Source organism: Lytechinus pictus, chromosome 7, assembly GCF_037042905.1.
Source record: "Lytechinus pictus isolate F3 Inbred chromosome 7, Lp3.0, whole genome shotgun sequence".
Classification (NCBI taxonomy): domain Eukaryota; kingdom Metazoa; phylum Echinodermata; class Echinoidea; order Temnopleuroida; family Toxopneustidae; genus Lytechinus; species Lytechinus pictus.
Window position 1 is genome coordinate 33,834,678 of NC_087251.1, and position 24,941 is coordinate 33,859,618.

At 34.4% G+C, this 24,941-nt stretch overlaps 3 protein-coding genes across 3 annotated transcripts in view; 2 read left to right on the top strand and 1 right to left on the bottom strand.

Moving 5' to 3' along the window:
• The first annotated feature begins 204 nt into the window (after positions 1 to 204).
• Positions 205 to 9,464, top strand: LOC129265808 (BRO1 domain-containing protein BROX-like). The gene is made up of 7 exons (XM_064101480.1): positions 205 to 225; positions 915 to 1,050; positions 1,560 to 1,735; positions 2,322 to 2,403; positions 3,056 to 3,206; positions 5,478 to 5,634; positions 6,274 to 9,464. Exons 1-7 carry the CDS (start codon positions 205 to 207, stop codon positions 6,373 to 6,375), a joined length of 825 nt encoding a protein of 274 aa, XP_063957550.1. The 3' UTR covers positions 6,376 to 9,464.
• A 5,568-nt stretch (positions 9,465 to 15,032) lies between these two features.
• On the top strand, positions 15,033 to 19,362 carry LOC129264523 (palmitoyltransferase ZDHHC22-like). Its single transcript, XM_064102546.1, has 2 exons — positions 15,033 to 17,997; positions 18,591 to 19,362. Exon 1 carries the CDS (start codon positions 15,158 to 15,160, stop codon positions 16,130 to 16,132), a length of 975 nt encoding a protein of 324 aa, XP_063958616.1. The 5' UTR covers positions 15,033 to 15,157; the 3' UTR covers positions 16,133 to 17,997; positions 18,591 to 19,362.
• A 2,873-nt stretch (positions 19,363 to 22,235) lies between these two features.
• LOC129264522 (BTB/POZ domain-containing protein KCTD3-like) overlaps positions 22,236 to 24,941 on the bottom strand; it is a 28,912-nt gene continuing 26,206 nt past the window's right edge. The window contains exons 13-14 of the mRNA XM_064102545.1: positions 24,710 to 24,900; positions 22,236 to 24,365 (exon numbers count right to left, since the gene is read on the bottom strand). Coding sequence (XP_063958615.1) covers positions 24,028 to 24,365; positions 24,710 to 24,900 — 529 coding nt within the window. The 3' untranslated portion in view covers positions 22,236 to 24,027. The remainder of the gene's footprint in view (positions 24,366 to 24,709; positions 24,901 to 24,941) is intronic.

The following is a 24,941-nucleotide window of genomic DNA, read 5'->3' on the forward strand; positions in this document are numbered from 1 at the left end:
AATCATGTGACTGCACAATTAAAAATGAATGTCCTGTATTATGTTCATTTTTCGAGCGATATGGGAAGGGTCTTACGTAATACCAAGTAATTTGCATACCCACATAAACAACGAAACGTTCACGCATGGGATAAAGCCATCCTTCCCTCAGCTAGCCATGGTCCATGCCTCAGCTCACGACACACGCAGAGCTTGAGAGACCACATGTTCTTATTCTATTCTCAAGTACATGTATGATGTTCTGGATCGCACATATTTTATTCTGGTGCTACACTTTCGCTTTATCTTCATGTAATATTTAAGTACATCGCCCCAAATTTGCCACGTTACTACCATCCCGGCGAGGAGTCAGTAAGTCTGCATTTTTCTTATCTTAGATGGTCTGTACATATCTTTCGTTGCGCTATCAGAATCTGTTTTTCTTCTTTCATACTACTTTCTCTGCTTCGACTAGAACCGTCAAGGCACTATAGAAAAGAGCCAGCAGAGAACATGCGCTGCATGTAATGTTTACAATTCTCAGTGCATGCCGGCCGGAGCGGCCTTGCCCCCATTCACTGTTGGTTGATTGACAGTTCTCGCTTGCGTGTCCGTTACGATCTCAACGCTGAGGGAGGCATACAATTTTATTTTCAAATCGGGATGTCACAGTAATTTGGGAAATCGTCTAGTAGACGAGTTCTAATATAATCACATTTTCCTACCTACTAACAACTTTTCATTCAAAATAAAGATGATTTCTAGGGTTTTTTAGAACAAGTTCATAAACTCATAAACATAATTCATCTTAATTTGAGAATTTTTTAAATCAGCTTCTCACAATGTTAAACGATCCCTTTAAGTAAAATGAAAGGAAAAAAAATAATTTAATCAAGTTATCTGAATACTTATTATTATTATTTTATTATTATTAGTATTATTTTTATTATTATCATTATTATAAGGATAAGTTGACAGTGAAGTTGTTTGAGAGAACGGGAGATGGAACTGACTTAGATCCAAACATCATCAAGGCTTATGCTCAACAGTGTACAGCAGAAGCACAAGAAGGTAAGCAGTCATATTTAAACCTTAATAGAAAACAAAATCAACTGAAAAAGTAATTTTCATAAAAAGAGATTTTAGAGAGAAGCAATATATAAAGTTCATTAACTCGGGCTAAAAATTGAAATGAAAGTGTTATGAATCTTTGAAAAGTTGTAATTTATCCTCTGTCCACTTTTTAATTTTCAATATTTCTTATATTCTATGTTGCTTCATAGTGCTATACTTAGTGAACAATTTTTACAAATTTCTTAAAAATTAGCAGTAATACAAGGCACATGGGTCAGTGGTATAGTGCCCACCTAATGAACCTCATGAGGTAATGGTTCAGTCCCTGCCAGAGTATTACCAAAGACTTTTGAAAATGGGACCTACTGCCAATCGCCCTTAAATTATCAGGGTTGGTATATATGACTGCAATTAATTTTAGTGCTAAATCATTCCGTGATCACATAATACTTCTACATAGTGTGATTATCATAACTCTATAATTTGCTACATTTTTTGTTTGTTAGTGACTGTTGCCAGGGCAATTGAGTTGAAGCACGCCTCCAATCTCGTCTCATCGCTGGCCTTTGAGACGGGTAAACAGTTCAAGATTGCGGATAACTCGCTCAAGGCTGTGGAAGAGAACCTGGTTCAGAAGTGGCGAAAGTATCTCCAGCTTAAAGCTACATTCTACCTTTCCTATGTGAGTAGTACTGTTGATTTCTACTTATTTCTACAATTTAATTTTTCACAACACATGACTTGGGGCGTTGCAAGAAACTTATGATCAATTGCAAGTCTATTCGGGTCCCCAAACCAATCATATGTCCTGCAGTTAATTGGAAATTTGTAAATCAATGGTTATCACTTAAAACATAGATCTTTGAAAATCTTGAATTAAGACTAATTGGTAGTGAAGATTTGGGCAAAGAATCTCAATTGATTGGGTATTACTTTGCAAATCTGAATTGCAACCTTCAAACTTTTTTTTTTGCACCAAAAACTACCCCACTAAACAGAATTTGAAAATTGTTACCTACAGTATAAATGAATGTTTGAAAGTTTGCATGGTGTTATGAACAGTCGCAGAAGTGGTTCACAGTACAATAGATGTGTTCAGCTAGGAAGTTATGTTTAGAGGATAATATGTGAAAGAATTGATCTTCTGCATGTCCTCAATAAACAGAACAAGACCTGTAATGTAAACATACATGTAATATCAAATTCATCTTCTATATCTACATGGAATTTATTCAGTAATCTGATATTTCATACGGCTATTTTGACAGGCTCATTGCTACAATGGACAGACGCTCCTAGCTCAAGATAAATGTGGGGAAGCAGTGAGAGCACTCAAAGAGAGCAAGACACGTAAGTTGGACATATTTCCCTCTGAACTCTTTAAGATCAACCCCCCAAAACTTGATTTTCGTGGAATCAGAACCATTCATATGGGACTTGTCTTTGTTTGTTTTTTTTTTTTTTTTTTTTTTTAGCTGTCTTTCCTAAGGTCCATGCAAGTCAGGGAATTGCTGGTAAACAAAAAATCAGCTAATTTCAATTTTTTTGTCTGCAAATATTAAAAAAAAATCCTTTTGTCCTTTCAGTTTCAGAATCAGACCTTAGTATTAAAGTCAATTCATTTGATCCTAGAAATTTACATGTTTTGCTCTGTATGCTACAGTGAATTGTACCCCCCCCCCCCCCGAGTCACACTTAATGTGTGAGCTGTTTTATGAGCAATGGATTTAATTTTGCTGATTTTGCAAACTTCGTCAAAATTCCATCTGTTCATATTGTGCCACTATAGCACATGAAAATAATCCTGGGATCATGGAAATGTGTGATGAATATGTTAGAATTGTCTAAACTTTAAAGTATCTGTATGCCGAAATTGGCTTATACTCTATTTAGTAATTCAGTGTAATGTACTGAGTTTTTTTATTCATAAATGATCAGTTTACTAAGCAAATGAAATTACACACATGTGAATATTTCACCTCCTTTCTTATTTATTGTATAGAGTTTGAGAAAGCAGATGATCTTGGAAGGAACTACACTTCGACTAAGGGAGCTGGAAAAAGTGCTAAACCTCATGAACATGCTTTCTTCAGACGGCTATTACCGCTCGTCAGAAGAAACCTGGAGAAAGTAGAGAGGGAAAATGGATTCATGTAGGTTTTCTAGTCTTATTTTTAAGTGATTATTTTAGTGTCGGCCGGATTTCAATAAGGGTTTACTGTGATATACCTAGTTCCTACTGTTACTATTTATGTCACAATTGTGGAGCGTTGTGGCCCAGTGGATTAGTCTCCGGACTTTGAAACAGAGGGTCTTGGGTTCGAATCCCAGCCATGGCGTAATTTCCTTCGGCAAGAAATTTATCCACGTTGTGCTGCACTCGACCCAGGAGAGGTGAATGGGTACCCAGTAGGATTTATTTCTTGAATGCTTTAGCGCCTATTAATATGGCGGCTCAGCTACAGCCGGGGTAATAATATGATACCAAGTATCAAAGCGCAGTTGAGTATATGCACATAGTAACTACGCTATATAAATGGACATATTATTATTTTTATTTTTTATTAATTGAAATGGTGGTCTTAATTGTGGAGTAATCAGTGATCAGATCACTCATGGCAATCGTATTGATCATAGAAATTTTTTTGACACTAACATATTTCGCGATCAGCTAAGAAAGGCCAATCGTGATATTCGTTGTGGATCGCATGACAGGGGGGATGAGGTATTAGTGAAATGAACTAATCATTTAAGATGACTGCTAAGAAGGTATGGATGCTCTATAAGATAGCAGCCATAGATAAGACAGCTTTATGTCCTCTCCAAGAGACAGACTAATGAGGATAGATGCCTTTCAGAGCACTCATACTTTGTGTTTTCAAACAGTATCCCAGGAGAGTGTTTCATCAACATCATTTGATGAGTTTTGAGATCTGACAACTGTCCTTGATTTTGGCTTGACTGTTCTAAAGTAAATGTTGGTGTTACAAAACCAACTTTGTCAGATAAAACATCCAACAGGTCATTTCATGAAATTATCGCTAGCTGGTATGATGAGTAAAATCACTATATAACTAGCTGAGCTCTGGTGCCTGTTCACCAATAAGCCAGTTCATAGTTCCATTCTGCGCATGATCAGAAGAAGGTCATTTGTGCTTAAGAGGCATAGTGGCTTAGTATTCAATGAGATAAGCACCAACTTTGATGTCTTTATTATCCATATATTCTTTTGAATTGTGCTCTTCATTAAATCCACAAGAAAGCAATAATGCGTCAACTAGCGACTGGTATGGTTGGCCAAGTATATTGTAATAGCAACATGCTATAAAGGCATTCAAAGTAGAAATGCAACAAATACCTTCATAAAGTGTTCATTGAAGTGCTATTCTTGTCGCTTGGTTATGCAATTTCTACATCCTGCTATGTAAGGCATGCTTTCATAATATCTTGCTTTGAAATCTGCTTATCATATTGAAAGTAAGCAAAGGTCATTCGAACAAATCTACACATGAGTTAACTATGAACTTGTTTATTTACTTCATTTGAATCCAGTGATTTCCATCCTATTGACTTAAACTCAATGAAGGAAAGACTGAATTTCTTGTCATAGGTTCAAGTCACAACCTTCGTTCTCTAGTGATGTTAGCCTTGGTATTGGTTCTACTACTATTGTATCATCCAAATCTGTTATAAACCTTGGTGCTTACTTTGATTTTAATATGAATAGGTTAGAACAAGTTAATCAATTATGTAAATCTGTCAGATTCCATCTAAGAAACATATCGCAGATAAGAAAGTACATAACTGAAGACACCTGCCACAGTGCTGTTCGTTGCCATATTTTGTCCAGATTAGATTCCCTAAGTGTATTTGAAGCGCCTACAAAGTTTACAAAACTGGGCAGCCCGTATTATCTTTAAGGTGGACTGACGTCATGATACTGGCCCTTTACTTAAATCTCTTCATTGGCTCCCTGTAAAGAAGAGAATTGTCTTTAAATTACTTCTTTTTGTCTTCAAAGCCTTTAATAACCAAATGCCAAAATATATCACAGATAGCCTTGCTTCCCATAGACCAACTCGCCCTAATCTCTGTTCATCTAAAGACCCATATTTGCTTGCCATACCCAAAACTCGTACAAAAACAGGTGATCGCACATTTAGTGTTACTGCTTCTAAAGAATGGAACAACATCCCCACTTTCATTAAATCATCAAACTCTTCAGATCAATTTAAGAAACTTCTAAAAACATACCTCTTTTCCGATTAATTTCTATTGCGTGTATTTGTATTGTAATTATTATGTACTTTTGTTTTAAATCATTTGTAAACGCTGTGATATAGTTAACTATGGAGAGTGTACTAAATGCTAATTATTATTATTATTATTATTATTATTGAGTTGTCTCCCTCTTCTCTGTACAGATATTATCAGAAGGTGCCAGAAGTTGTACCTGAACTACCATCAAAGGCCACCTATGGACTAGCCAGTCCCGTTGAATTCGTCATGCCAAGCAAACATGAGGAATGGACTGCCGAGACTTACAATGGATTTAAGATCTCCAAACCAGATGCTGAGAAGGTATGAAAGTGGGATACACAATATACCAATATATATCTAGATTAATAAATCTTATGAATATACATGTAATTTTAAAAGGCGTAAAAAAGACTCTTGTCTCTTGCATTCTCATAACTCAATCTTCATCATCACTGTTAAACTCTCCGTTCAATGGACATGATCCCAAAATCATATCTCACATCATATCTTTTACATTCATATGAAATTGTGAACTCAATGTTGCCATAAATACTAACATTTAAAAATAAATCAAAATTTCTACTAGTTTGAGATACAAGGTTTTAAAACCCTGGTGACCATATGTGCGTCTTTTTAGCACAAGGAGGGGTTTTCTCTCTGCTCCTTAGATTATAGCCCACAATTCTGAAATGAAAAACCAAGAGGTCTTAAAAATCAGAAGACTATGATTAACATAAGATTATATTTGTCAATGATTAACACCTATAGCTATTATGGGCTACTGGAAATCCTTGCTTCTGATTGGAGGAGTACAAATTAGTTGGGGTGAAAATCACTGTCAAAACCCATCATGAAATACTCCCAAGGGAATCATTTGTGAAACGACAGTGGTCCCATTCATAAAGTTTTGTGTCATTGTCTATCAATTCACAAAATAAGTCCTCTTTTATGTTCCCACAGAGAGACAAGGAGAAGGAAGACGCCCCCAAACCTGTCAAAGAGGTACCTGTCAATCAGACAGACAAGGAATCTAGCAATAGCAGTGGATGCACCATCTCCTAGGCAACGGTTACAATGACAACGAAATGAATCAGCGTCCTGTGGTATTATGGGATAGCTTGGCATAACATTCATTTACAATATATTATAATTATGTGATGTATGGTAAATCTCTTCGATACACACTCTCTTTTGATCGTGAGCAGGCTTTACCTCACCTCTTTATTCTATTATTATTTTTATTAAATTTACTTATTCATTTGTTTATTTATTTATTTCATTTATTTATTTTAGATTTATTCTTATATTTATTTATTTTATTTATATATTTATTTTATCCATTTATTCATTATTCTTTAAATTTAGTTATTTACTTATTTATTCATTCATTCATTCATTTTTTTTTTTGGGGGGGGGGTTTGTTAGGATAGAGTTATAGATGAATTATTTCATGCTGCTCTGTACTGTTCATCTGTAATTCTGTTTTACACAAAATGAAGTGTGTTTGCCTTAAAACAAAGAAACTTGCCCTTTACTTTAACTTCATTTGATGGTATTGCTCAGTTTCAATTATGCTCAATATAGTTCATATTGAAGTTTAGTAAGATAAACATTTGTTGCAGTTCACTCAAATTGACTTTTTTTTATACTGAACGAGATGAGAAGATTGAATTTTGAATTCCTTCTTTTATTTATGAGGCATTTTGCTTGTATTATAGTCTGTCACTGTATAACTTTTTTTATTACATAGCTTCCATTACAAGGTTTTTTTTGTGGAAAGAATATTATGTGTTTTCCAGCATTTCACTAGATGAAATTATTAACAAGTAAGAAATTTATGTTTTTCTTTAAATGTTTCATATCTGTATGAAATGACTATATTTATTATTTTTGTCTATCATCAAATAGACAGATGAATATTGAAAATGATGTATATTACATTTTCCATTGCAACATATTTAATTTGAATTTTCCTAGGTTTTTCGTATGAATTAAACTTCTATGTTTTCTTACTATATTTTTATAGTATTATTATTTTTAAAGAGTACCGTTATTAAAATTATTAGATCTGTTTATCTAAGAAACTATGATTTTGTAATTTACTATAAAATTATTTAAAACAAATATTCCATGTGACTGTATTGAACAATTCATTTAAAATATCATGAACACTATTCTTCAAGTGAACCTAGAGAATACTTGAGAGAAAAATGAGGGAGGACATCAGATTTGATAGACCTCTATGTAGTAATAGCTAGAAATATTGCACTAAATTTGTTATCAAACACAATTCTAAATGTTCTTATCAACAGCTGTACACAACAGACCTAACATACACTTTTTGTAGAGTGAAAATTACACCCACTTACTGAAAATTTAGTTTGTTTCTAATTAATTCCCATTTTTATTACATGTTTAATCTATTGAAGGCCAAGAATATGTACATGTATTATATTTTTATATATGCAGAATATTTTATTTATTTAATCATGTAGATAGTCGTTAAATGAAAGATTAAAATCTAGTAGTACCTTCGATTTTTACTTTTCACAGGTATTTTGCTCTCTCCTTTATTTTGGGAAAAATCATTTTTTTAATAACATGGTTGTGTTAAGCATTATTTCGGTCTTGAGTATTTAAAGAAAACAAAATAATGTACAATACATGTCTTTACTTAAAGTAGTTTTGGGATTGTGCAAATATATGTATGGTAGCCAATGAAATAAGATTTTAATTACTGAAAGGGGTGAGAGAAATGATTATTATTTTATGCGGAATTTATTACATATGTGTTTTGGATCAGATTTTGGGATGTTATGTCAAAATAGTTAATTACCGGTATGTTGCATTGTGCAAAAAAAATGCTGAGTTTTTTTTGTAAAGCCGTATCGACATTCCGTTTGCATTTTATTTTAAAATTAGATAATCAGACTTAAAAGATGAACAAATAAATGAATACTCAGATATTGTTTAAAATGTGCCATTATGGGAATGCCATGTATGTTGAATTTTGGTTTTAATTTCCTCTTTAATATAGTTAATGATAAGAAGCAAATACAAGAGAGAAAAGTTTGTTTTCCCCATAAATTGTAGAGAAAATGATAAAGAATTTTCAACATATTGCCTTGGATTACAAATGTTGGAGGAAATGGTTGCAGTTGGCTACTTTCCAATGATGGTTTAACAATATGCTGTGTTTAAGCATTGTATGAATGTTGTGTAATATCATAATTATTCATTGAAAATATTTTTGGGGATTGAGATTTTTTCACTTGTTTTGGGCTAAAACAAGTGATTTTTTTCAATCAATAAGTGTTGTGTAGAATATCATGTGATTAGATGTCAAAGGTCACACACTTTTGTGTCATTAGTGCTTATAAAAATTAAAAGATAGGAATGCCAGACTAAATGTAACAACATACAGTAAAAAGATGTTGACATGCCCCCACTTTCTACTATTCAAATCAGGGGCAGATTCTGAATTTTCCAAGGGGGGGGGCACATATCTTTATAAGAATTTGGACAAACAAGACACTCACTCCCGAACGATGGTGATTTATGGCACAGAAAAATTTGACAAGGTAAAAAAGGGTTGCGTTTGCACAAGATTTTCCACTAAAACTATTTTGTTTCTCAGAAAGGGGGAGAGGAGGTGTTCACAGGGAGGATATGCCCCCATCTGGATCTGCCACTGGCTCAAATATTTGTCAGATGCATCCATTTATTGTGTTTTTCTTGTAACAGGAACAATCGTTTGTATGTCACTAATAAGATAATGGGATTTATATGACATTTGTTTTCTATCAATAATAATGTACATGCTATATACATAGATGTAAATAGAAATAATAAAAAAAGGCGAAGAAAAAACAAATTAATAGTATTGCTTTGATTCCCAGTGATTTGCATAAAAATTAATCGTATAACAATACAGATTCATTTGATGAATTTTACGTTCATATCAATTTCTCCATATAAAATTAGACACTGGTAGGCTATATGAAAATACAAAATAAAAGCCAATGTCTTTTTCATTGTTTCTTCTTTATTTACATTATTTACAATGCCACAGTGAAATATATATTACAGGTGAATTTTCGTCAATTTACACCCATGATTTATCATTAAAAAAAAATTATTGTCACAATTAAGAGATGGTTCTCTAAAATATCCTGTATTGTTGTTCCCGTGGTGACCCATTGAATCTAGTCCAAGTCTAGTCTAGGTCTAATCATCCGTAGGTCCATCATCCCTCTTCTGATATTCTGGAACCATTACGAGATAGTAGCCCCAGGGTATGTAGCAGCTGAAGAAGAGAGTGAAGTAGGCAAATATACAAGCTCCTGTTGAGGTGGGGCTCTTTTCTATGCAAGTCTGGGGGTCGGGGAGGGGGTATCGAAGGAATGAGTGAAAGAGAACATAGGAGAAGGGGGAGTAAGACAGAGAGAACAGAAGGAATGAAGAGAAAGTGAACGAGAGAAAAATACAAGGATATTAAAAAGGGGAGAGTGCCAGGTGGATGGAGAGGAAATGAAAGAGACAGAGAGGGTATGGCAAAACACAAAATAGAAGAGATTGAAATGAAAAAGGGGGCGGGTGTATGAGAGAAAGGGTGAAACAGAAAATTAAAGGGATATTAAAAGGGGTGCGAGGTGGATGGAGAATGAGAGCGAGGGGATGGGATGAGATCCCATAAGTATGTAGGCATACACTTGTCTTCCTAATGGAAATTCATTTCCCGGCACTGGTTACGTATAACAAGAGAATATACGACAAACGTACAAATCATACAAATATGAACAGAGACACAGATCTAGACAGATATATCTACTGAATTACGACAGATTCTGAAGTGAGAAGACGTCAGCGAATTTTATTGGAAAATAAAAAGAGACACTTGACCATGTGGACGAAAAAGGGAGAAGGGTGAAAAAAGTTGGGAGGATAATAGACAAAAGTAGTGAATATTTGAGTAGACCTAGATGGAGATGATTCGTTGCGTAGTTTCATAAAATATTTTATAGGCCTAAAGTTAGGTCTGACAAGATCTAGACTTCTAACTTACAGATAACATCAATTCATGTTTAATAAAATAAATTAAGAAACAAATAAGCGACAAAAAAATCTCGCATGACACCCGTCTTTCTTCATCAAAAAATATAAACCTATTTCTAAGCATTCTCATGGCGGATTGGTTTTTATCAATCATTTCATAATCATATAACTTAAAAGTTGGGGCGAGGCATCGTCATTTTTTTCTCAAATTTATTTAATTACAAATAATACAAAAAATGGGAATACGGCCTAAGCTAAATATAACAAGTTAAACTCACTGTGCTGAATCCGCATGCGTTTCTTTTAATTTGTTGACCAAGTTTCTGGTTGAACTTAAAGTTCAAGGCTGACTGTGGACGTCCAACCATTTTTGCCCTTGATGTTCGCAGGGCCTGGAAAACAGCGGTTCGAGCGATCCCATACATGATGGTGATGACAAAGACACAAGACTTTCTTTGAAATAAATGTTCAGTCAGAATGTATTGTTTTATCTAATGATGTAGTCTCAAGTTTGAAAAAAAAAATTATGTTACTTTTATAGATTAAATTTCTCTGATAATGCGATTGAAATTATTATGCATCGCAAATGCACTACAGTAGCGTTGCTTGGAAACCAAAGCGCGTCATACGCCTTTGGCGCCAAAAGTGGGCGTGTCTGTCATAGGACCTATCGCTGGGATAATTTTATCGGGATAATCAATACGGGCCAACGGGACGCGACGGGCCACCCCTTTATTTATTTTTCATTTACGTATTTATTTAGTCATTTTTTGCCTTTCATCTTTTCAACAGACACTTTGATTCATTATGACCGAGGCCTTTCTTTTCTTCAAATAGGCCTTATCATTTTCAAGACTCTTTTTTTTTCAAGATCTAATGATTGGATGCATCGAAGAGATTTAATTATGTTTGTGCGCATTACGATCTGCGCATATTTTACAACTCTGCGCGCTGACGTCACAATGGATGAACAGGTGATTAATTGGTTGTAGGTATGAGCTGATTTTTTTCATCATCTCATCTGCACATCTGCAAATCCGATGCGTTATTTTGTGAAGCTAAAAAAATTGAATTAATCCATGGACCATTTTAAAAATACCTCTACAATTTAAAAATACTTTACTTTGCAGTGCTGGAAAGTATGAAGAATATGACCCCGAGTTTGAATAAATGGTAGAGTGGTTTTGATTTTTTCTTCATAATTATAGATACAAAGCATTTGGCGCGCGTTTTTTGTGTTTTAAAAAGCACATTTGCTCTAATAAAAGTGCTGATAGTTTGAAAACAAGCACATGAACCCCTATTTTTTAATGTTTGCACCTCTTATGTATACCTTCCTCTATACAACTTTGCAAAGTTTGGTGAGAATGACATAGATTTTGAATGAAGTGCAGCATTTATTGCACTTTTCTAGTTTGTTATTGAAATTTCACATTTTTGAGATTGGTTTTTTTGTTATCTTTTACGCCATTTTGAAGAACTGACAGTGCTGTTAGACATAAAAGAGCACGCGAATAGCACTATAAATAGATTCCCAATCTTAACGATACAATTATTAACTCCCTTGCGAAATTTGATGAAATTTTCATGGATTTTGACTGAGTAACAGAGGTTTAAACTCATTGGCCCGTATTCTGAAGTCGGGTTTAACATAAAATCAGGTTTAAAGTTGTGGTTTAAGTATGGATAGCCAATTGTTACATAATTCAATAACAGTAGAGATATCATATTTCAGCTCATTTGGCTCTCAAATCATTCATAATTGTCTAGGAAGTATAAATATATGATTGTCTTCACCATTGAAGAATCAGGAAAGAGCACAGTAAACATACAACTTAATAAAAAAATTGACACTTTTGGCTTCCCATAAATTTAGTACAGAGTTAGACCATGGTCTAGGTTAAACCTGACTTCAGAATACGGGTCAATCTAGTGATCTCGAGAGGTCTAAAAAAATTCCAAATTATTTTGAATGTGCAATTCTTAGGAACATCCATTTTTGTGAAGTTTGAAGCTTGATAAATCAAGCACATGGACCCATGTAAATTTTTGCATATTTCGATTATCAGGTTCTAAAGTATCTACATGCAAAGTTTGGTGAAAATGACATGAATTTCACTTTAACTGTGGAATGTCCTAAAATGGTTGGATTCATGTTAATTTTTTTATTTATAATTTGGATCATTGTTAAAGATAAATTAAGGGAAGCCAATTTCACAACACATATTTACACAATACATATAAAAATGCAGATCAAGATAATGTCTATACAACCAAGCTGATACGAGAAAGAAGCTTGGATACACAATTGATTTTATGAATTGTTCCATGATAAATTCAAATTTTGCTTTCAAAGAAGTTCTACAAAATTATGTACACCTCACCAATCATATTCTATCGAGATAAGAGGGTTAATAGAAGAGAAGAAGAGGAATTGAATATACCGGCCCTGGTATTAATAGGTGAGACCAAGGCATGCAGCTCAATACCTCCCCGGAATTATATTGTTCAGTGTTTGTTAAAGAAAAGAAGATATGGAACTTTTTTCTTTTATTGTTGTTGTTGTTATTATCATTATTATTATCATTAATATTTTTATTATTATCCTTATTATTATTGTTATTATTATTTTCATCATCATCATCATCATTATTATCATCATCATCATCATCATCATCACCATCACCATCGTCATCATTATCATTATTATTAATTGCATGGCCACATAAATTTTCAAGATTTTATATTTTGATGTAGAGAATATCTGCCATTAATATTTCAGTAATTTGCAGTATGATAACAAGTTGAGTGAATTAAGGAAAACAATTTATTATACAGGGTCTATTTTATATTCGTAAATATGAAACTGGTATACCCAGTTGTTGTGTATCCGGACAGGTTGTGTGTCTGGACAATCATGATCAATTTTGCAGCCATTGAGAAAAATTAACAACAGAGTTTCATTGATTTCTAGTACAAAATGTTCAGTTAGGCAATATTATAGAAAAAAAATAGAAGATGATTACAATAACTGAATTCATACTTAATGTAATCCAAAGATAAAAGCTAGAAGGTTTCAAAAATTTAAAGTGTCCGGACACTCGACCCCGCCCCCCATCCTATTAATTTAATTCTTTAGTTTATTTGATGAAAATAAATGCATATTCACAAGACCACAAGACCACAAGACCCTTATCCATTTTCAGCTTTCAATGCCGTGGAATGGAAATAGGATTTTGGAGAAGTTGAGATCATTTGAGTTCCCAAATTATAGCACATCAACACTCAGTGGCTTACACCGTGGGTCATATGGGGTGGCACCAGCGAAAATATTGAGTCACTTTTATTGGGCGCGCGAAGCGCGCTCAATTGACAGGTAAACTGACCTACTCAAATTTGGGACTAGTGCCATTAAACGAATATGATTGTATCTCACTTATCAAATAATGCGAGTGCGACTCGCGAGCTGAAATTTTTTGATATTCAGACCTAAAAAAGGATATCATAAGCAAATTTTTGTAATCATGACGTACCTCTCTCACAAAACAAACAATGCAAGCACGAAGCGCGAGCTGAAATTTTTGTATATATTGACCCTTAACATAAACATAAGGACTATTTTTAAGGAATTTATGAAGAGCATACATATCTCACCACATCTAATGCGACCACCATGCAATTAGCGCTTGCTGATTTTGTTAGAATTACACCTAACCCATATGAAACACCTTTTGTGGTCATTGTAATACATGATACATATCTCACTAATCAAATATTGCGAGCGCGAAGGGCGAGCTGAACATTTTTGAAATTCAGACCTGAAGAGGGGCATTGTAGGAATTGGAATTCACTAAGACCATACATATTTCACTAACCAAATGACGCGAGCGCGAAGCACAAACAGAAAATGTTTGATTTTCAGACCTTAAAAGGGGGCAATCACTTTAAGTATATAGTCATGAAAAAAGCATATGTCACTACATAAAACAAAAAAAAAATCGAAGTGCAAGAAATATATTTGGTGTATATTGACTTGAAAATGGGAGTTTAGTAGAACAGATCTCATTACTCAGACAATGCGAGCACCGGAATGATGAACACATATGCCCTCTATATACGCCCTAAGCCAATTATGTTTCATAAATTGATGAAAAAATATTTCTTATGTTATAGGATATAATATATATATAATATAATATAACACAATATGATAATTTGTTCTTCCCCACTACGTTTCTCTTTCTTAATTTCTCCTTCTTTTTATCCTTTCCCCCCGTTTTTTTTTTTTGCCAACCGATGGGGGTGGGGGCACGTGCCCCCCATGGCCCCCACCGTAGTCACGCTGTCATCACTGGCTAAACTTAGTCTTGGACAGTTGAACAAATTGACAAATTTTGAACAAAATAATATCTGTTTGGAATTAGGCACTCCCTTTCCCCCTTTCCCCCAGTGTATGGAACGCGACATCGTCGATGAAGCAAACGAATGTTCCTTTTCAAGTTTTCATAATAGAGCTTAAAAATTAAAGCATCATATTTGAATAAATTCAAATCATGAATATATATTTTTGTTAGATTATTTTATATTATGAATTCCTAGGCCCGACTGATTAAAAAAGTAAAAAATAATGATAGCCCTATGCTCAGTTCCGGCACTCGCGGCCTATCATAAAAAATTCGTTAACGGTAAACTCCCTTGAAAACTGTCAACAACAACAAAATCTCCAAGACCAAGTCCGAGATTATCTTCTGCTGTTTGCCAGTCTATTCACGAATACCGGACTTTATTCATGAGGATCAGTTTACCCACAATTGAAGCGGGAAAAATGGCGAAAATTGAAAGTATTGTGAACACATTTGTGTCAATGATGGAGAATTTGGCGAATCTGATTGTGCCGCTGATTCCTGGCCAGAAACGGATGTTGCTCCTCGCCAACAAGAGCGGCGTAGCTTTCTACTTCGTTGTGTCAGTTATTGTGTTCTACGTCAGTACGTTCGTAATCTTTCCATTCAACCACAGGATCGAAATGAATGATCCTACCATTGACTCGAATGCATCAACGCCCATTTCGACATGGATCCTGAGTTTTTGCATGGGCAACATGATGCTGAATTATTTGCGAGCAATTTTCAACCCGCCATTTTACGATGCAGGGCAACTGAAAGTGCCAACGGCCGAAGGAGGGAAAAATTGGGGATATTGCGTTCCTTGTCAGCAGTATGTTCCTCCCCGAGCCCACCATTGTTCCGTCTGTAACCAGTGTGTCCTGAAGCGAGAATCACACTGCTTCTTCTTGGGGAACTGCGTCGGTCACATCAACCAGGGATTTTTTGTCGTCTTCCTCTTCTACACTGCCCTCTCAAGTCTATTCGCACTTCTCCATTTGGGCATGTACTTCCATCATGTCATCGGACCGATCGTTTCCTTGAGGATGCACCATTACCTTGTCCCGGTTGCGACCTATCAATGTTTCATGGGCTATTTCACAGTAACGGACTATCTCATGCTGTTACTATTCTACAACATGCTGATGATTGGTCTTGGCTGCAGCGTTCTCTTTTTCAAACAGATCAGCCTTATCCTGCAGGGTCAGACGAGTTATGAAGCAGCAAAAAAGGTCAACCTGTATGACAGTGGTGCCCATTTAAATCTTCAGGATGTCTTTGGGAGGTATTGGTGGGTTCGTTTCATCATACCTATCAAGTTTTCTCAACCAGTAGATGGCATCAAGTGGAGCAGGGTCAAGGATATCAAACGATACTGAAGTTCTTGATAAAATAGTTATTCCAAGATGTTCCTTTTTTCTCAAGAAGTCTGGAAACAAACATACCATAAGCCATCTAGACCATATTTACTGAAGACATTACTGACTTTTGGAGTTTGGACAAGCAAATGAAGAAAGATGACTTTCTATGTCTATATCTAACTTTTATTTCACTGATTAAGGTTGAGAAGTAAATTTTGTTGATTTAGTCACTTACTAAGTGACTTGCATACATGTCTTGTCAGCAAAGTATGCTCCGATTTTATTGATATTGTTTTGTAAATTTATACAAAGTAAGAGGTTATTTTCTTTGTATTATATTTGTAAATGCATTGGTACATTTATCTTGTCTTTCATTCATACAACATTCCTGAAATACTCTAAGCAGTACACCACATTTATTGTTAGATATCATAGGTCTCCTGAAAAGTGAAATATAATTAATGGTATAAATCAAGTGACTGATAGTGATACAAATTACTATCCAGGGCTTTGATTAATCCAAGGCTGTTGAAGGCCAAGGTTGTGGATAATAATAATAGCTGGATTTATAAAGCACTTTTTGCCAGAGGATACAAAGCACTGCTATTATTACCCCGGCTTTAGCTCAAACTACCATCACCGGACGCTCAGTGCATGCAAGGAATTACTCCTGCCGGGTACCCATTCAGTGTGGATGAATTTCTTGCTGAAGGAAAACACCATAGTTACTATTCGAACCCATGACCCTTTATTCAAAGGCGAGCGTCAGAACCACTAGACCAAGATGCACCCACATGCCCTGTTGGCTTTACTTGGTGCACCTCCTAATTGGCATTGGAGACATACCCTTTTTATTTTTCCCATTTGTACAGCAATATAAAAATGTGGCCTATAGAAAATTGGGCTTGCCCTAAGTATATCAAATTAGAAGTCCCTGACTTTCCCACATGGTACATTATACATACCAGTACATAAGAAACAACAGAATTATCCTCCATGAATATTTATTGATTGTCCATCATCATTAAAGAGCAAAAGGGCCAATGGAAACTGTTTGAAATTCTACAGATCAGGAGAAAATTGTCATTTGACTTGTTTTGATCTTATTTTATTATACTTTTTACTTGAATATGCTCTGTTAAATTCTGAATTTACAATTAACTTTTCAGTCAGATAAGTTTGTACACACACCAGAAGTGCCTGATTTTTCAAATTTGAATAAGAATAAGATAAAGCCTTGGATTTCTTTTTCAAAGATGAATTTATTATGTGATGATGGAGTGAATTCAAATTCATGTTGTTTTTAGAATGAAAAATCTAAAATTATGCATCTTGATTTGGAATTTGAAAAAGAAAGTTCTTGAAATTTAGTTTATTAAATTCAAATGTCAAATAAATTAGTTGATCTATGATATTATTTATACCATGTGTTTTTTCAATCAGAAATTCAAGAGGTTTTGTTAATGAATTACTGCTGGATTACAATTAATTTTCATTTTCTCAAGGCTGATCTATTTAGGTCTATAGATATTTTTAAAACATGATCTGAGCTATACAAATACATGTGTCATTTATCAATTATGAGTGATTAAGTCACATTTATGATTAAACAACAATATTCAGGGTTTTTGTTGTTTGATGCACTTACAAATTGGGCTATTAACATTGTTTAATGCTTATGATGTTTGTATCTTTGTGCAATCAATAGGGCCTGAGTCTACATGTATCTCAATGGTCTTAGGGGTAATTATAAAAGGTATTATTCATCCCATATCAGGTCTACATTATAATTTTTTTATATGATGTAGACATTAGGGTGTGTTTTTTGTGCAATCAAATGACTCTTGCTGATCAAACATATTGACTGGAAAAAGAAAATGGAAATATATCTTAAAGGACAAGTCCACCCCAACAAAAAGTTAATTTGAATAAAAGGAGAAAAATCCAACTAGCATAAAAGATAACACTGAAAATTTCATCAAAATAGGATGTAAAATAAGAAAGTTATGACATTTTTAATTTTCGCATAATTCACAAAACAGTTATATATGCACATCCTGGTCGGTATGCAAATGAGGGGACCGATGACATCACTCACTATTTTCTTTGTATTTTATTATATGAAATGTGGAATATTCTTATTTTTTGTCCTGTAAAACAAAGTTTTATTCCCCCTGAATATTACCATTTTTATAACATTTTATGGTTCAGTTATTGGTTGGTCCTTTATGTCAAATTGGTAAAATTTGAAATATTGTATAATTCAAACAATAAAAAAAAGAAATAGTGAGTGATGGACATCAACTTTCTCATTTGCATGTCACAGAGTTGTGCATATATCTGTTTTGTGAAAAATAAGTGAAACTTTAAAATGTCATAACTTTCTTATTTTACATCCGATTTTGATGAAATTTTCAGCATTATGCTTGTTTAACTTTTCTCTATTGATTCAAATCAACATTTTTCTGGGGTGGACTTGACCTTTAATTTGAATAGACCTAAGAAAAGAAGTTTAAATGGACACATGTTGTGGACAGGATGCTATGCACACAGACATTGTACTGTTTATTTTTTTTAAATAAAATACATACAGAGTTGTGACATTTTTTCATCTCAGTTCATGCATGATGTGCACACACTGCACTTTCCTTGGATATCTTTGTTGACCAAACATCCTTTCTCCTTCACGTATTTTGTTTCAAATTCTCTGTACTCATATAAATTGAAAGACAATTTTCATAATATATGTTTTCATGTATTTGGAATAAATGTTTGATCTTTAGAATTCTTGACTTTATTCTCTATCAAAATATTCTTAATTTTTTTGTGACTAATGTCCCATTATTCTACCCATCATTTTTTGGGGAACCCCCATCCTCATTCACGATTGTGGGATGGATTTGTAAAATTCACAGATGGAAATGCCTTGAATTGACGATGCAAATTATACTATTTGTAAAAATTCCTTTTACATGAAATCTTTTGATATCTATAACTTTGTATCATCTTTTGTATAGTTGACTATAGTACTTTTTTTGCAGTTTATCCAGTGATTCTATACACTTTGTTATTCTTTGTTATCTACTAACAGAAAGCGTTCACAATCTTGTAATCTGTTTCATAAAAATAGTGACTTTTGATGATTAACACTTTCTAATTCTGGTGTATCACATATTTATTTGACGATATGTTTGAAAATGACTGAGTTTGTGTGTTGAGTGTTGATTAAAGTTTGCTTTTGAAAGTCAGATATTTTGTTTATTGTGTTATGGTATTTGCATGTGAAGATTGGCTTTTATTAATGTTTAAAGCTAAATTCAGGTAGTGCTGCAAGGATTTCACAATAAAGTCTAATAAAGGAGAAGGTCAATTATCACCTTATTGTACATGTATTTGATAAAATCATGAAATCTAGGCTGAATAGCACACATGCTGAAGATAACGAAACCAGGTACGGATATGAGGGAACACTTATTATTTTAATAGGAGACCCATCTTACTGCAGGGATACCATGCTTATTTCCCTCATTTTTTTTATAGCTATTACGCATTTGTCTCGCCTGCATAGCAGAGCGAGACTATAGGCGCCGCTTTTTTGACGGCGGCAATGTCAACATTGAAATCTTAACCAAGGTTATGTTTTTGAAATATATAAGTATATGGACCTAGTTCATGAAACTTGGACATAAGGGTAGTCAAGTATTACTGAACATCCTGCCTGAGTTTCAGGTCACATGACCCAGGACAAAGGTCACTTGGGGTCAACAAACTTTGACCATGTTTGGGGTATTTGTGGAATTGTCATCATAACTTTGACATTTTATGGATCTAGTTCATGAAACTTAGACATAAAAGCAATTAAGTATCCCTGAACATCCTGTGCGTGTTTCAGCGCACATGACCAAAGTCAAAGGTCATTTTGGGTCAACAAACTTTGATAAAGTTTTAGTTGGGGGGTAATTGTGGAATTGTTATAACTTTTATTAAAGTTTATGGATCTAGTTGATGAAACTTGGACATAAGGGTTATCAAGTATTACTGAACATCCTGCCTGAGTTTCAGGTCACATGACCAAGATCAAAGGTCATTTAAGGTCAATGAACTTTGGTCGTGTTGGGGGTATTTGTAGTTCATAAAACATAGATATAAGGGTTATCAAGTATTTTTTGCACACGTCATGGGTCACATGATTATGGTAAAAGGTCATGTTGGGTCAATGGACATAGTATTTTATTATCATGTTTTCTTTTGTGAATAATTATTTAATAACTGTTTTCAAAGTCAGCACTGTTGCTATATTGAATCGTGTAATGCAGACAAGAGGCGTTCCACTGGTTTACCAGAATCATTTTGCACATATTATTTCTGCATACATGTACAAACACTTGAGTTGTCCTTTTATTGGATGTTGCTCTAACTTATTTGATATTGATTGTAACAACTGGCGTTTACTTTTAATGAACTTGTGCCTTTTGATAAGGGAACCAGTCTTAAAGCCTTGATTAGATGTCACGAGACATTCATTTTGACATGCACAGCAACGAAGTGAGACTAATAATCACCCCACTTACACTTATCTTAAGTGTTGGTAAATCCCCCAAAATGTTTCAATGTTATGGTTTATTACTGGATAATGTGAATGTGTATGTCATGACACAAGGTTAAAAATGTGTTTTATTGGATAAATTATTATCAACATTCACTTTGCCAGGTACACAATCAAAACAAAATATTTGGGTGCTTTTTTAATAGTTACTTTCAATATTAATCCTCTTCTAAGAGAAGCATGGATTAGGATGAAACTTTCAGGATATATCCTAATCAGACAAACAACATTTTGTTTTGTGGGTGGGAGGGGGAGGATTTACAACTAAAATAGGCTTTAATGTTTTTACCACTTTCACTAAAAACTACTCAAGTCAGTTTTCATGCTTCTCATTCCTCTCATCAATTCACACTTCTTGTTCACATTCGTCTAGGCGAGCTTTTAGACCATGGTTTATATATATCTAAATCTAACTTTGAATAGCCAAATCTGACACTGATCTCAGAATAGTAAAAACAACTAGCACATCAATGATGTGGAGCTCATCCGGCATCTCGCAACAAAATTTAACACAATTCTTAATTTCAGCCCAGTTGACACTGTAGTGAATTATATTGGTGACATAAATTGAGGAAACAGAATTGAAATTGGTGAGCCTCATGAGGCTCTCGGATGGAACAAAAAAATCAAAATCACTCAACAAATAAACATTTTTTGTGAATTTTGAAAAATGCGCATCATAAACTAGCACATTAATGAGTTTCAAAATTCTGTGTAGTAGTTTTGAATCCCCCACCTAGTGCTATCATATAAAGCAAACAGAATTGAAATGACGAGGAAGAAGTATTTTGAAATTCGGTCAACAAATAAAGAGGCATTTTCTGTGATTTATGAATAAATTAGCATAAATAACTTTCTACTCAAAATTTCAATCTTCTGTGTAGAAGTTTGGTGAACCTCATGAAGCTCTACCAGATGGAAGGAAAAAAAAATCAAATTTGGTCAACAAAGAAGAAGCATTTTATGTGAATTTTAAAAAAATATGCATAAATTATTATTTTTTTTTTTCTAGTCAAAATTTCAAAATTCTGTGTATCAGTTTGGTGAAGAAGCATTTTTTTGTGAATTTTGAAAAATGCACATAAATTAGCATATTTAATGAGTTTCAAAATTCTGTGTAGAAGTTTTGAATCCCCCACCTAGTGCTATCATATAAAGCAAACATAATTGACATCAGACTTGAAATGATGAAGAAGAAGCATTTTGAAATTGTGGACAGACGACGGACGCCACGCCACAGTATAAGCCTATCTGGCCCTTCGGGCCGGATGAGCTAAAAATCAGCATTTTAAAATCATAAAAAAATATTGATGAATGATAGGTACAATAGTTTCTTGGCCATTAAAGGCAAGAATTGCAATAAATACAAGAAACATAATAAAAGGTGTTCATTTGGCTACTCAAAATTGCTTCATATCATGATGTAACTTGACATACCTGTTGTGAATGCTGACCTTCTTTGAATATCTCTTGATTTCCCCATATCAAAACAGAATGCTGCATGAAACTACAAAATTGAGTTCTTTCAATAGAACAAAGATTTATTACATTAGTTATTCTTTGACAATATATTATATCAATGCTTTATTCTTTGCACTTAAACCTATTTACATCAAATATAATGTGCACATGTACAACATGTATATTAAGACATTTTAGTCATTTCCTACATGAACGAGTGAAGAGAGGTCAACACATCTGTGGATACCAGAACCACTTGTTTATGTGCAAAGATTGGAGAAGAGAGAGGGAGGGAGGAGAGAGGGAGGGGAAAGAGAGTGTGAGGGGGGAGGAGAAAGAGAATAAAGATAGGAAAAAAGACATGAAAACACAATAGAAATAAAATACTGGACATTTCCATGAAGCATACCTTGCAAGTCTACAGCACTAGATCACTAATGTATTTATTTCACATGTCTCATTCATTTCATGTTGTCTAAGCCAAGTAGCCTTCTGAACATACTAATTCCACAGAACCAACCAGAAAATCCAAGAAGTCTTCATGAATATACATGGAAGCCTATTCTTAATTATACAAACAACAAAAAACAAAACAAACAGAAAGACTAAAAGGCCTGAACTAAGAGCACTGAATATCATTCTTATCAATGAATGATGAAAAATATGTATTTTTAATAGAAAAAATAGCAATAAATACAAATCAATACAAAAATATAAAAAATGAAATTTATCAACATGTATTTGAGCATACACTAAATAATATAATCTGGTTACAACATACATTGTACACATGTATTTACCTATTCATTATTACCGCTGTCTCCAGATTCGATAAGTCATCCAAGCACACAATTTATGCACATCTTTCACTCCCTGGGGAGTACTAGTATTCCAGACTTGGCAAAATGTGCTTGGATACAGAATTATGCCTTTTGGATGTTGAAGAACACATCCAGCCCCAGGTATTGAACAAAAATTGACATTTTGTTGAAATCAATATGATTCTAAAATTAATAATTGGACACCTCTCTAGAGTAAGCCACAAAAGTTGCTATCAACTTTCACATTTACCATTCTCATAAATTCTATTTTTATTGTAAAACCTCACAGTGATTCACACCTGTTTGTGACATAACAAGAGGTCATATTAAATAAAAAGATAAAACAACAATGTAAAATAAACTGACAGAGACTTAATCATGTGAAATGCAGCATATAATTATAAATGAAGCAGACAAACCATCGCCCTGTATTTATGACAAATTATACGTTAGTTTTTAAATTGTATGACCAGGGGCAGACACAGTTGTGTGACTGTCTTGAGAAACATAATTTGTCACTCACAAAGAGCTCAACTTACTATCCTATCTCTTACATACAGAAAATTCTGTACATGAAGCTAGAATCAAGTGCAGAGATTGATTGTATTTCTTTACGTTACACTTACAGGGCCCAAAGTTACCTACATAGATATTGCAACATTCCTCAAGTTTATAAATAATTATTTCTAAGAAATCTGCATTTTATCACAAAAATCCCTTTAAAAAATCCCTAGAAAAATGCACCTCTCTAGCCATCAGACAATGATTCATTCCCCACATGATGATGATGATGAAATAGCCTAATACAAATTACAGCTTCGAGGAGTGTGCAAAGGCAAGAAAGAATAATATATTAACACCTGTCCCTTATACAGGACATAAATAGCCCACCAACTGGGACTCGATCCCATGTCACTGGTTTGTGAAACCACAATCTATCGACTGAGGTTTCATGCATCTTTAGGCCTTTAAGAGGAAAATTAAAATGATACTATGGACAGATTTAATCTGTATATCCACAGGTATCAACAATGAGAAATTTTATGAGGTGGAGTATGTGAACTACCCTCCTTCCACGCTTCAGCAAGGCCACCGACCCCATCCCTGTGCATCGGTTGATGATCTCCATCGCTTCCCTCATCCTGGCCCCCCTCGGCTCCTCTCGGGTGGATCTCCTCCATGCTGGGTTGGCGAAGCGTGGTGCTGGAAGCTCGCAGCTGGGTGGTGCGTAGGAGGGGGATGAGCTGGGAGGAGGCGGGGCTCATGGAGGGCGTGGTGCACCGGGAGGCGCTCACGTCGCACCCTCCGAGGAGCTTGATGAGCTCCTCTTCAGTGGGCCCACCGGGAAGACCTTCTGCTGAACCTGGAAAAAGAGATAAAAATTCTGATTATAGTTCATGTTGCTACATTATTGCATTGATTACAGCCCAAGAGGAACCTTGCAAACAGCTGAAGATTGACTTCATAGAAATTCTAAAAAATCATATTTGGAAAACAGTATAGAAAAGTAAGAAAAGAGTATAAACAAAAGCGATTGAAAATTAGGTATTGAAAGTTTGAAATTTTAACTGAAACTCAAGAATAATGATCTCCGGTACAGATCAAAAAAGACATAAAAGGCACTTGAAATTGTCATGTCCGAATATTAAATATAATCAATATAAGACCTATTGATGATATAACATCATGAAAGCACTATCTACTTACTCTTTTCTACTTTTTCATTCTTGTTGAATATGTCCATGGCAGTGGTCAGATCCCACATCTGCACACCACCGTTGGCATGACCTGTAAAGAGATACCTCCGAGGTCGTGACCCCATTCTACTTGACCCCTCGCACTCGTGGACGCAAAATGACGAGATGCTGCTGCCGTCTACCGATCTGATTTGACACACCCTATACAAATGTAATAGAAAATATTTATGAATAATGTACAT

Bases quoted from the DNA above. Each gene is read 5' to 3' on its own strand.
- LOC129265808 (XM_064101480.1), top strand. From the start codon at position 205: ATGTTCTTATTCTATTCTCAA. The intron at 226-914 runs GTACATGTATGA...TATTATTATTAG, and splicing joins TGTTCTTATTCTATTCTCAA to TATTATTTTTATTATTATCA. The intron at 5,635-6,273 runs GTATGAAAGTGG...ATGTTCCCACAG, and splicing joins CCAAACCAGATGCTGAGAAG to AGAGACAAGGAGAAGGAAGA.
- LOC129264523 (XM_064102546.1), top strand. From the start codon at position 15,158: ATGAGGATCAGTTTACCCACAATTGAAGCGGGAAAAATGGCGAAAATT.